Source organism: Lissotriton vulgaris, chromosome 6, assembly GCF_964263255.1.
Source record: "Lissotriton vulgaris chromosome 6, aLisVul1.2, whole genome shotgun sequence".
Taxonomy (NCBI): domain Eukaryota; kingdom Metazoa; phylum Chordata; class Amphibia; order Caudata; family Salamandridae; genus Lissotriton; species Lissotriton vulgaris.
The window spans coordinates 1,671,285,032-1,671,298,958 of NC_141694.1; the positions used below are offsets into that span (position 1 = coordinate 1,671,285,032).

Below are 13,927 nucleotides of genomic sequence, written 5' to 3' on the forward strand. Positions count from 1 at the left end.
CCCAAGTTGTGTAAAGTCTTTAGGACTTTGCTGTCCCTGCATTGATTGTACATGCTTGCCTTTACTAACCATTCATCCAGCTATGGGTATACATGTATTCCCTTTCGTCTGCGGTGTACTACCATACTGGCTAGACATTTTGTTAATACTCAAGATTTGATTTTATTCCAAATGGTAACACCTTGAATTGGTCATGTGTATGTGCAGGTAAGCGTACTTGAGATCGACTGTTGCCAAGTAGTCCCCTAGTCCTATAAGGAGAATGACCTCTTATAAGGTTGTCATCTTGAATTTTTATGTTTTGATTGACCTTTTGAGCCCATAGATCCAGTATTGGGTCTTAGTGTAATGTCCAGCTTTGGCAACAGGAAGTACATGGTGGCACCAATTCTCTGGCTCCCTTGCTTAATAGGTCTTTTACATCCTGCTGCAGGCAGCTTGTTCTTCCTTTCTGATCCCCCATCTTTGGTGGAATTGCAGGAGGTGTTTTTTAATCAATTCTATGCAATAGACATATCTTAGGTTTAGTATCCATTTGTAAAAGCAGATCTTTCTCCATCCTTTAAAAATCCTCTGATCCCTCCTTTCACTGGTGATTTATATAGGAGGGTGTTACCTGCACAGTCACTTGTTTGCACAGTTCCCCCTGGGGGGTCTCTTCTTCCCCTGCCTCGTCCATGAAAAGTTTGTCTTTATTTTCACCTGTATGGTAATTGAAATGGTGCAGCTGTGGAACTACTTTGTAGCTGAAGGTTGCATGTGTAGAGCATGGTTGCAATCCTCCTCGCAAGTTTTCTCTTTCTTTGCACCATGCCCCCTTGAAAAGACCCTTTGTAAAACTTTTATGACCTTGGCGGTCGCGTTGTCTTTCTTCCAGTGCTTTAGCGCTTCGTCGACTGGCTCTCTAAAATATCGGTCTCAAGTAAAGGGCATGTTTATTATTGTGAATTGTACCTCCTGTTTAAACCCCAAGAGTATCGGTCAAGTGTGTCTGCACAGGGTGGTAGCAGCGTATAGTGCCTAAAGGCTGTGTCTGCTGCATCCAACGCAGACTTGAGACAGTTGTTTGCCATTTGCCTCCTTTAGGACATTACTTACCCTGTTTTTGAATTCTACTGGTAGGTGTTGCATGCGTCCCACTGCTGATAGGCGTACCCGTTGAATAGGGCATTTGAGTTGGTTACATGCCATTGCAGCAGAACTTTAATTTTCCTACCCACCATGTCCGCCCTCTTGTTTTTACAGGTCTTGCAAACGATCTGTTATGGTGGGGTTGTTAGCTCTCTTGCCAAGATTAGGGAGTCCCCTGGCTCACTGCCCCTGATGAATGGGAGGGTCGTTAGTGGAAAACCAGTATTGGTTTTTCACCCTTGGTTGATGGCCTTAACTGCAGCGGGGGCTTTGAAGCCCTTGATACCCTCATCAAGGACACTGGGTAGCACCGGGAGGAATGGCTTCCTCTTCTGGTCAGGAAGCAAAGTCCCCAGGAGGAAGCAGGCTTCCGTTTGTCCTTCTTCCAGTTACACTCCATGTGCATTTGCCGCTCTAGGCAATGCCATCTGGGGACAAGGTTCTAGATGGGTAGAGTCTACCTCTTCATCTGTTGAGTCAGAATAGATTTCCTGCTTATTGACCCATATGCTCTCCAGCATCGGTGTGGCAAACTTCATGGATGGCGCTGATCTGCTTTTCGTCACTCGTGTAGAGCCATTCTTCGGGTTTAGCGTCAAGCAGTTTAATTCCAATGAGATCTAAACCCAATCTAACTTTTGATTCTTTTCAAGGTCAAGGCTGGTTGAGAGGGTTTGCCGACAGCAGTATCCCTTGTTTTGGACATGTATGCTATTTTGGCCTTATCTTGCCCTTTGGTGCCAGAGTTTGACATCAATGCCAGTTTTGCGTGCTTAAGAATCACAGTTCTTTGGCTTGGCTGCCTAACGCCCTTGTGGTGTTACATTGTGTTGCCATCTCCGCCTCAGGGGGTAATCTTCTGTCTTTCTTATGACTGGCTCTCAACTACCTCTTTGAGGCCCCGCTCTTCTCCCTTGGCCTCTTCTGTGTCTTCTCAAGTGTCCTCTTCTTCACTCAACAAACCCAGCTCCCTTAAGGACTCCCACTTTCCTCAAGCGGTGGCCATGGCGCAATGTACCCACCTCTGCTTCAGTCTACCCCAGATTGTCTTTGGAAAGGACTTTGAGCATGCTGCACAGTGCTCCGAGCTGTTGTCCTTCCGGAACTAGAGGTTGCACACCTTGTGGTTCTCCTTCTGTGCATATTTATAACGGCACTTAGGACAAAACCTAAATGATGTGTATTCCATGTCCCTTTAACATTGTCAAGTCAAGTCAAGTCAAATAATTTATATAGCGCGCTACATACCCAGAGGGTCTCAAGGCGCTTGAAGAAGGGTGGGGAATTACTTGTCGAATATCCAGGTTTTAAGTTGCTTTCTGAATGCTAGGTGGTTCTGAGTGAGGCGAAGGTGAATGGGAAGCGAGTTCCAGGTTTTAGCCGCCAGGTAAGAGAAGGATCTTCCTCCCATGTTGGTTTTGTTGATGCGAGGTACAGCGGCAAGGGCTTGGTTGGAAGAGCGTAGCTGGCGGGAGGGGGTGTAGAAGGAATGTCGTGTGTTGAGGCATTCGGGTCCAAGTTCGTAAAGTGCTTTGTGTGCGTGGGTTAGGAGGCGGAACGTTATCCTCTTATGGACGGGGAGCCAGTGGAGGTTTTTCAGGTGATCAGAAATGTGGTCTTTACGCGGAATGTCTAGTATGAGTCTGGCTGATGTGTTCTGGGTGCGTTGGAGTTTTTTCTGAAGTTTTGCGGTGGTACCGGCGTATAGGGTGTTTCCGTAGTCCAGGCGGCTTGTAACCAGTGCGTGGGTGACCGTTTTTCTAGTTTCAGTGGGGATCCAGCGAAATGTTTTTTTGAGCATGCGAAGAATGTTGAAGCAAGATGATGAAACGGCGTTGACTTGTCTGGTCATCGAGAGTGAGGAATCCAGGATGACGCCCAGGTTCCGTGCGTGATTCGTTGGGATGGGTGCTTTTCCAAGGGCCTCTGGCCACCAAGAGTCGTCCCAGGCGGAGGGGGAGGTACCTAAGATAAGGGCTTCTGTTTTGTCTGAATTCAGTTTCAGACCGCTGGGTTTCATCCACTCGGCCACTTCTTTCATTCCTTCATGTAGGTTGGTTTTGGCGGTGTTGGGGTCTTTGGTGAGTGAGAGGATCAGTTGAGTGTCATCAGCGTAGGAGATGATGTTGAGGTTGTGTTGTCATGCGATGGCCGCGAGGGGGCTCATGTATACGTTGAAGAGGGTGGGGCTGAGTGAAGATCCTTGTGGCACGCCGCAAATGACTTCAGTGGCCTCCGACTTGAATGGTGGAAGGCGGACTCTCGGAGTTCTTCCGGTAAGGAACGAGGTGATCCATTACAGTGCTTTTCCTTGGATTCCGATGTTTCTGAGGCGTTGTAACAGGGTACTATGACAGACCGTGTCGAAGGCTGCTGAGAGGTCGAGGAGGATGAGGGCGACTGTGTCTCCATTGTCCAGTAGAGTTCGAATGTCGTCTGTTGCTGCGATGAGGGCGGTCTCGGTGCTGTGTTTGGCTCGGAAGCCGGACTGTGAGGAGTCAAGGGATTTGTTGGTTTCGAGGAAGGCGGCGAGCTGGCTCTTGACGGCTTTCTCGATGACTTTGGCCGGAAATGGAAGGAGCGAGATGGGGCGGTAGTTTTTGAGTTCGATGGGGTCAGCTGTGGGTTTTTTCAGAAGGGCGCTGAGTTCGGCGTGTTTCCAGCTTTCTGGGAAGGTGGCGGAGTTGAGGGAGCAATTGATGACGTCTCGGAGGTGTGGTGCTATGATGGAATCTGCTTTGTTGAAGATGTGGTGAGGGCATGGGTCTGTGGGGGATCCTGAGTGGATGGAGTTCATCAGGCGGATGGTGTCCTCAGTGGAGATTGGGTTCCAGTCATTAAGGATGTTCAGGGGGGGTGAAGGTACGGCAGAAGGTTGGGTGGGTTGGTCTCCGGGTTGGTTGTCGAAGCGGTTGTGGATGTCCGCGATTTTGTCGTGGAAGAACGAAGCCAGGGAGTCGCAAAGGATTTGAGAGGGAGTGATGTCGTTGGAGTTGGCAGTGGGGTTGGTAAACTCTTTAACGATGTTGAATAATTCCTTGCTGTTGTGGGCGTTGTTGTCTAGTCGGTCCTTGAATGCGGCTTTCTTGGCAGTCCGGATCAGTTGGTGGTGTATGCGGGTGGCGTTTTTGAAGGCGTCCCTGGTGCTGGTGTTTGGGTCTTTTTTCCAGGCCTTCTCAAGGGAGCGACAGAGTTTCTTGGATTTCTTAAGATCATCGTTGAACCAGGGGGCGTTTTTGCTGCCTAGTTTGATTTGACGTTTTTTCAAAGGTGCTAGGTTGTCGGTGCTGTTGGTTAGCCATTGAGTGAGGTTAATGGCTGCTTGGTTGGGGTTCGAAGAGTGGGTAGGGGGGTATTGAAGAAGTGATGAGGAGATCTGGTCAATGGTGATTTTGTTCCAGTTTCTTCGCAGAGTAGGTTGAGGATGGTTGTGGGTTGTGGTCTTTTTGTAGATAAAGTGAACGCAGCTGTGGTCCGTCCAATGGAGAGCTGTGGTGTGACTGAAGGAGATATGTTTGCTGGAGGTGAAGATAGGGTCGAGTGTGTGACCTGCGTAGTGAGTGGGGGTATTGACAAGTTGTTTGAGTCCGAGGTTGGCGAGATTGTCCAGAAGGGTGGTGCTGTTGCTGTCGTTGCTCTTTTCCAGGTGAAAATTGAGGTCTCCCAATAGAATGTAGTCCTCGGAGGGGAGGGCGTGTGTGGTGATACAGTCAGTGATGTCTTCACTGAATTGTGCACGGGGTCCTGGTGGCCTGTAGAGGAGGGTGCCTCTGAGTGTGGTCTTGGGGTCGGTGTGGATCTGGAAGTGAAGGTGTTCGGCGGTAGCGAGGTTGACGTCAGAGCAGGTTGAGATGCGGATGGAATTCTTATGGACGATAGCGATGCCTCCTCCTGTTTGGTAGGTGCGGTCTTTTCGGATGATCTTGTAGCCTTCCGGGATGGCGATGGTGATGTCTGGGGCTGAGGAGGCGTTCATCCATGTTTCTGTTAGGAAGGCGACGTCCGGAGAGATGGTGTCTAGTAGATTCCAAAGGTCGATGGCGTGTCTGTGGACCGAGCGGGTGTTGAGCAGGATGCATTTTAGGTGGTTGGTGTCAGATCTCTGTTTGGTGTTAGTGGATGAGGAGTTGGTCTTGGTGCCGTCATACTTGCAGGAGTTGCATGTGAAGGGTCCATGGGTGTGTCCAGGAGCGGCTTGGGCGCAGTTGGGGTGACGGCCGAGGTTTAGGGCTAAGAGGGTGGAGGCGTTGCATGTAATGCGGGTGGGGTGGGTGGTACGGAGGCCAGGGGGCCTGGCGCTGGGCGCGGTCCAGGCGCGGATGGGCGTAGACGGGCTTACCTTTGGCGCACCTTCGGCGCGGCCGCTGCGCGTGAACGCTGCGCGTTGGGACATCAGTCTTAAATGGATAATGGATGGGGGCGGAGCGTGGGAGGGGCAGCTGGGAGGCGGTCTCGGGGAGGCGTGTCAGGGGAAAGCACAACAAACAAGATGGTGGCGGAGCATCAAAACGAAACTTAGGAAACAATGCCAGCAATCCTTTAAAGCACAGCCAGAAGCAGCAGCGCGCTCTCTAAGGGCACCGGGTGAGAGCGCTAACAGTTGAATAATGCTGCGGCCACAGAGCGCTAACACAAATAACAATACACAGTTCAGAAATCGCTGCAAAATGTATAAGTAATAATGCTCAGCGCGCAATTCCTAAAGCGGAGCTATGATACCAATCTAGTGTCAACAATGCAGGTGAATCACGCGTCGAGAGCAGCTTCAGCTGTGGGCTCTGGGCGCTGCAGTTAGCTGGAGTCAGGGAGCGTGGGGGAGCGGCCGTTCAGGACGAGGTCCAGGCGGTCACAATCTGGCTTGGGAGGTGGGGAGCCCTCTATTCGTGGGTGGGAGGGGCAGCTGGGAGGCGGTCTCGGGGAGGCGTGTCAGGGGAAAGCACAACAAACAAGATGGTGGTGGAGCCGCAAAACGAAACTTAGGAAACAATGCCAGCAATCCTTTAAAGCACAGCCAGAAGCAGCAGCGCGCTCTCTAAGGGCACCGGGTGAGAGCGCTAACAGTTGAATAATGCTGCGGCCACAGAGCGCTAACACAAATAACAATACACAGTTCAGAAATCGCTGCAAAATGAATAAGTAATAATGCTCAGCGCGCAATTCCTAAAGCGGAGCTACGATACCAATCTAGTGTCAATCCAACAACGTTTGTGGTGCTTCCTGCTCTTTCATTTAGGTTTTTGGCTTCCTTTGACGAAATATTAATTTCTGTGACAAATCTTTTTGATTAACTCCAGAGCTCTCTCCCTTACTTACAAAGCAGTCAGTGGAAAAATAAAAAAGAATCTAAAGATAGAAACCAAGTCAATGGTTTTCAGGGAGTATATGCAACCTCACACAAGGGGGTGGGCAGATAGTACCAAATGGTGAAAGACTTGACACCCACGTAAAAATAACAGAAACAAGTATTTGCAATGCAATAGGTCTAATTTACGAGAGTTTGAGCTATTGGCATCGTAAATGACAATACCTTTAATTTATGCGTCGATTTTTAAAACCTAAATATAAGGCATTGTTATTTACAATGCCCATAGCTTAAACTCTCGCAAATGCAAGACCTATTGCATTGCAAATGCTTGTTTTCAGCCTGTTTACTTGCAACAGCAGTGAAGGTATCCATTAAAAAAACACGACAGTGGGCATTTCGTAAAAAAAAAAAACTTTCAAAAACACATTATTTGCTTGTGAGGAGAACGCCCTTCTTGGCAAGCAGAATCATATACAGTTTAATTACGAAGCAGGTACACAAAAAGCAGGATAAAGTACAATCACACCTAAAATGTAACAAGCACGATGTGAGTAAAAATATGAATTCAAAACTCCTTTTATTATCGCTGAAAGCAGACTCTGCTTTTCTACATTTTATACCATTTTGTGTTCGAGGTTGGAAAAGACGAGTGAAGATGACAGGGGCAGAAGCTGGGGCACCTCTTTAGAACACTTTGTGTGTGATTTCAGACAGCACAGAGAAATGAGGTAAGCAAAAGACATGCCCCAAGGAAATACACAATTTCATGTTCAGTGGACCATTTTCGTGCTGTTTTGAACAATTAGCCTACTGGTAGCAAACCTTAGCACAGGGCAATTTCATCCATATGTGTCCTTGTATTTTAGCAGACCTATCACGAGGCTTGCTTAACAAATATCTTCCATGCCCAATCTGGGGGGAGGTGAGACAGAGCTAGAAAAATGCGTACTCATGGAATCACAAAAGAAAACCGGCGGCGGCTGCAGCAGCCATAGGAAGGCAGGGACCCTGATGCTAGGCTATGCATTTCAAAAGCAGGAGGGGTGAGGAGGAGGAAGCTGCAGCCAAAACAGACCTTAGTCTTTGAAATCACAGCACATGTATTGCAATTGTATTGTAATTGCATTTACAGTGAGTAGCACGCTACTCCGGGACCCATAGAGGATTAGTGTTGAATTAGTATAGTGAAACATGAAAGTACATTTTAAGTGGTAGATAGGTTAGTCAGTTATTTGGATTTGGAATGATAGCAGAAGGATAGAGGAGGACAAAGGTTTGTATTTATATAGTGCTTGTTGACGACGATATTCAGGAAGCCTATAAAGGATTAGTGGTGAATTAATAGGGTGAAATATGAAGTAATTTCAGTGGTGGATATTAGTCAGTTACTTGGAGTGAGAAGGATAGCAGAGGGATAAAAGGGGAAGAAAGATTTGCATTCATATAGCACTTGTTACCCCTGATGGGCGTTGAAGCGCTTTTCTGGCGAGTAGCACGCCACTCCGGAACCCATAAAGGATTAGTGTTGAAAATTAGTATAGTATAAATATGAAGTAATTGAGTAGTGGATATGTTATTCAGTTATTTGGGTAGTATATTAGTATAGTTGAATATGGAATTTGAGAAGTGAACATGTTAGTCTGTTAATTTTGATTGAAAAGGATAGTGGAGGGATAAAAAGAGTGAATGATTTTTTTTTTAAGGTCTTAGCAGTAGGAGGAGGCTTTTGGATGAGTAAAAAGGAGTTTTGGAGCGGAGGAGTCAGAGGGAAGAGTTTAGAAAGGTTTGTTAGGGGATCGGTATAGTAAAAAGAGGTGTTAGATGATGCAGGGAGGGGTAGAGTAGGAGAGAGTCTAGAAAGGGTTATTTTGCCCCCCCATTACTTTGGGAGAGCCCATTATCAAAGGGGTTGCACGCCCGTTTTCTTTCCACACACACGTCCGCTCCAATGCCACATGGATGGGGTCTGAGTGACTCTCTCCTGTTGAGAACTCTTTTATATTGCAACTGTGTGCTGTGCAGGCAGCGGCCTGTGAGCTCTTCGAGTCTGGCTGTTGTAACTACGCAGGCTAGGTCTGCAGCCCACTCGTCTCTCCCACGCCAGGGGACCACTAGTTCCACTCCCAGGCTGCCTTAAAGGTGCCACGGGATGTGGGGTTCATGACCAGTCCTGCCTGCCTCTCTATCACCAGAATGTTGCTGGGTTTGCGGACATCTTTTCTGGTTCGGAGATGCATTGCGACATTCGCCGACTGCCCCTTTAAATCCTCCTTTCCCATACCGCTTGCAGACCTAATCGTAGCGCTTCACAGCGCTACAAATACCCACGTTACTACAACCCAAGTCAAGGGAAAACGTTTTACCGACGCCAGAGGTAAAGCTGTGCTGACAAAGTTTCTGCAGGTGATGAATTACGTTTCTGCCTGGGCTATATCACCAGCTACAGGACATGTAACTATTAAGAAAGATAACACCTTCACACGAGTACATGGGCTGAGGGAGTAAAACAAGAGGGGGGAGGAGAAGGGAGTCTGCCGGCCACCTTTATCTCATGCTGATAACATGGTTTTCTGAACAAGCACCTCGAGAGACCCTCCGGGCTTCCACGCTAGCCTGTTACCCAACTTGTCTGCAGGATACCAGATTCCAGTCCAGGACTTGCATTGAACAGATCAGTATATTCTCCGATGGATCCAATTATATCGATTGTCTTATCGCACCCGAGAACAATGACTACATGACATGGAAGCCTATCTGAGCATCTTTTAGAACTTTGCATTCTGCAGGTTTGAGAAAGAAATTATGCTCACAAGTTCTGAGTAACAACACATGTAACAGGGGTAGTCCCTGAAAATGGAAGGAGCTTTTAAGCCCCTAACCTGAATACAGCATGTCTCACCAGGACAGCGCAAGTGCTGCCTAGGCGATACCTAAAAAGGTGCTGAAACTAATGCTCTGCAACTAGGAGGTGGTCATAAGTGACAGATAATGGGGGGGGCTCCTGTGGTGGGAACATCCACGCCCTGAAGCTTGGCAGTGCTACACAGAGTTTCAACAGCTTTACTGCTAAAGTAATCAAAGAGGTAACAGTACCTCAAAGACGGGGAACAGTCATTTCGACTGGGGCCTCGGTTGTAAGCAACAGCCCCCCTGTATTCTATAGGACAGCTGCAAGTCTGAGCAGCCTGCGATTGCTCCACCTGGGTGAGAGTGACGTCCCACTGCACTCCATTTGCAGGGAAGGCCTTTGTAAGCCTGTTGCATTTTCAGCATCAGTTGAGCTGTCACAATGTAGATCTGATACTGGCTAATTAATCAGGAGGGCAGCCAGCTTAGGCCATTTCTTCATCCGTGGCTGTTCTTTGGTGTTGCCAGCTTAGGCCATTTCTTCATTACTGGCTGTTCTTTGGTGCAGCCAGCTTAGGCCATTTCTTCATCACGGACTTTGAGTCGCTTGTAAGTTAACCTATGACCTTGTGTACATATTCCTGCAACGTAATTTTCTCAAATGACAAACGTGTGCTGCTGCTTATTTTAGTCGGTACTGAGCTGCCATTGTTGTGTTTACTACTCCACTGGAATTCAAGGAACATTGGCTACGGGACATCATCGATATGCAAAACTGAGTAACCAGTCCATTAAAAAGATTAGATACGGAGAAAGAACATTCAGCTACCAAGGCACCCTTCTATGGAACTTTTACTACCCTGCAGTTAGAGGATTAGATTGCTTCCTGAAAAGTCTGACAAATACACTTTTTAGGACTGGATGTTACTAGTAATTACAGCATCTACTCGGTCTACAACTGTACTCTTCTTTTTCCCTTCTCCGCCTCCTATCTATCACGTTTTCTTGCTTCTGTTTACAGAGCGCTCTGAAGAGGCACTATAAATGGTATGGAGTAATTCTTAAGTAATTTAATAAAAAAGTAAAATACAGAAACTATTTATTTTCTCTAGATCGATCACGCAATTGCATGATTCCATCTATTCACCATCGTGAACATATATAAAAAAAAGTGTTGAAAGAAACTAGCTGAGACTTTTCTACAGAATGAACTGCACATGAAATAATAGCAAGAGTGAAAAATAAATATAGAAATGGAGGTGAAAATGTCCTAATAAAAGTAAATTCCATAAAATCATGATCCATGATAAAAGTCTCTTCCATCTTTGGAGACGTTGCTAGTTGAGTGATCGACTTATAGTTAACATTTTTAGCCATTACCTTCTGGACATTGGATTTTAAAAAATTCTAAATTCAATAAAACTTGCTCTACAGATAATAAATCATTTACTGCTTTGGTTTACCAAAAAGAGCATATGCTGCCCTGTTGAGGACTATCACTGGTAATGTGCACACTGGCCAGGTCTGACATTTCGGGAGGGTGGAGGGAGTAATTAAAAATTCAAAGGGCATCTGCCTTGACTTTGGATCCTACCTCTGTCCTAGTAGGTGGTGAGGCTGGGGAGCTACTTAGCAGGTAAGCACAATGCAGAACTCCTGCAGTGTGCTGGCTAGCCTCTAGGTGCAGTAGGGTGAAAGCTCTGAAGCAACAGTTTAGAAAGCTATTTTGCACAACAGCGTGGCTACTGTGCAGCATGGTTGAAAGTAAATTTTAAAAAGTTAACCTAAAAATGTAAAAGGTCTCCCCTATGGTAGAACTGGAGATGCGCAGAAACGCAGACAGAGATGGAAATATTTGATGTATATCTTGAATCATTATATGCACATGTAATGTTATGAATAACTTGAAAACTGTCGTCTAACTGTTTCTGCATGGCTGTCATTAAAACCAATAAAAACAAAAAATAAAAAAAATATGTAAGTGGTCAAGGCTGGCGTCATAGTGCTTTTTTTCTGAATTACATCCATGCTGGCTGTACAACAGGACTAAAAGAAAATTGACAAAGCCAATAAATCTCACACAGGCAAATCCTATTCTCTTTGTCAATCCTTCTTCCAATAGGCAAAATCGGCAGTGGCTCTTTTAGATGTGCCTGCGCTTCAAATACAACACAAAAAACATACAAACAAAATTACAAACAAATCATGGGAAGTCAATAATTAAAGAATTTCCAGTTTTCAAAAAGGATACAGCTAATACTAATGGCCGTCTATTTGACCTCCATTTGATAACAACATTTTCTTTGAACATTTCATCATTGTAAAAATCATCAACACTATCTTTTCAAGATTGGTGCCCATTTCAATAATTTCACCTCAAATGTATGTTTACTCAGGTGCCCAATTCAATAATTTCACTTCAAATTTATGTTTACTCCGGTGCGAGGGTTTTTGTTTAGGGCGGGTAGGCAGGTAACAAGGAGGAAGGGATAGGGAGTCAGGGAGGTGGGGGGGTGGACAATAGAGGGTGGAAGGGGGCTGGGGCAAAACGGAGGGGCTTCTAAAGCGGCCGCCATTGTCCCAGCTGCTTACTGCAGAAATTACAGGAGTACAGCTCTGGGATACAAACTCACTGCTCCTTTCTCAAGCTAATAACATTCCTGACTGTGCTGTGGATTAGGGCTGATGTTTTTTTTTTTTAAGCGTTAAGACGCGGTAAGAACTGGCCGCATCATAGCGCTTTTCTGGTTTATTACAAGAGGCTGGCGGGTCAGACGATAACAAGGAGCAACATGAACAACAGAAGGTGGAAGGGGGTAGGGGCAGAACGAAGGGGCATCTAAAGTGGCCACCATTGTCCAGGCTCCTTACTGCAGGCACAACGTTCTTTGCTTACATTCAAACATGTCCTGCCTGAAGAAGAGAAGCTCAAGCAAGAAAATAGCGCTTACTGACTAAATAAAGCATCCAGTGTAACAACCGAGGTAAAATGAATGGTTGCCATGGTAGGTTACAAATGAAGACAAGGCAGTGCTAAGGAGGGACTAGCAAGCCTTTTAACGAATCAGAAGCCAGCATTTACAAAGGACAAGGACACAAGCCAGTGACAAATATGGGCGGAGACCGGGCGGGCCTCTATTCCATACTCCACCACAAGTCTCACTGAGCAGCGCATACGTGCTGACTCTAGGGTCGACCTAAAAAGGGACTACTAAGACAATTAGAGACCAGACCACTAGATGGCAGAGAAATGCACAGCATTTATTTATTTATTTTTATTTTATAGCACTTATAAGGCGCGCAGCTACCCACAAAGGGTTTCCCGGCGCCAAGCCAAGCCAAGCATGTGAATCCATAGAAGATTCACACTGAAAAATCTTATCCATACCTCAGACAAACTTTCTGGGAAAAGGACAATCACAGACAACATAGTAACAGCACTGCAGATAGCAGGACCTAGGTCACAGTTTGATGCAGACATACACTTTAGCCACCCGATAGATCATGCAACATAGTAACTTTCACAGGAACCTTGATTTACAGATCTGTCTGCTCACGCTACATTACATCACCATATGTCTTTTGCTAATATCCCCAGTGACAGTCTTCCTACCATTAATATTCACTTGCACCTGGATACCCTAGAAATCTAGGCAATGTAAAATCTATAAGTTTGCAATCAGTATTACATTAACAACCATATTCAAATGTGCACATCTTTTAAGCACGCTCTTTTGATATCTTGTAAGAAAAGTCTCTCAAGATATGAACTCTGAATTATCTGACCTATCGCAAACAACATTCTCATGAGAACGGCTCATGAGGACAGGCTCTTTAGAATTAGCTTACTGATCAAGACTTCAACAAGATTAAGAAAATTCTTTCATAAAGCAGAAAATTAAGGTCACTGTACCTGGCCAGTTGTTCATCAAATAGTCTCTCCCTTACACAAAGCACACGTTCACGTTCTAAAAGAATTAACATTAGTTAGCATCAAGAAGAAATAACAAGTCTTCAATAAGCATCATGTACAGTAAAGAAAATATGCACAATTATTTGTAATACAATCTATGATAAAATGTGAGCAAAGACACCCAAGCAAATGTACCCATCTTCTCTTTATTTATGTAGTTTGGGTAAAACCGGCACACAGCCAACGCATTTCGTGCCCTAGTGCCACAGGAACTTTGTCAGGGCTTACTCATGGTGACCGGTACTCTTTTACCGGTCACCATGTCGTCCGGGACATTTTTCGAGTATAAAGAGGACGTGATGGGGCTCCTTGGTTAATATGCCAATTGGAACTTTTTTTTGACAATATAGTTGAATATTCCACACTAAGGAATTCCATACGTCCTGGGGCTCACTTGTTCACTTGTCAATTGGGACCCTCTCAATATTAGGAGGAACTAGTGTACGCCCAGCGATTCATCATTGCGGACTCCCCACCCATATTGATTCTGTCTAAAAGGAATATCTTCCACAGACGCCTTTACACAGTCTTTTGTCCATAACAGAGGACCATTACATGCGCACTGGGGTTTCTTATATTTGTGGGAATACATATTGAGGATGCGAACCCGGGGGAACCACGGCATAGTGTTCGTATGACATTTTAAGGTTTTAACATTGACACTTTGACGG

General features: G+C 45.8%; 1 protein-coding gene across 1 annotated transcript in view; it reads right to left on the reverse strand.

The window, feature by feature from the left end:
* Positions 1-13,927, reverse strand: part of NEK2 (NIMA related kinase 2) — a 216,246-nt gene that overhangs the window by 21,736 nt on the left and 180,583 nt on the right. Inside the window, exon 7 of the mRNA XM_086927845.1 lies at positions 13,197-13,251. Within this exon, the coding sequence (XP_086783971.1) occupies positions 13,197-13,251 (55 nt within the window). The remainder of the gene's footprint in view (positions 1-13,196; positions 13,252-13,927) is intronic.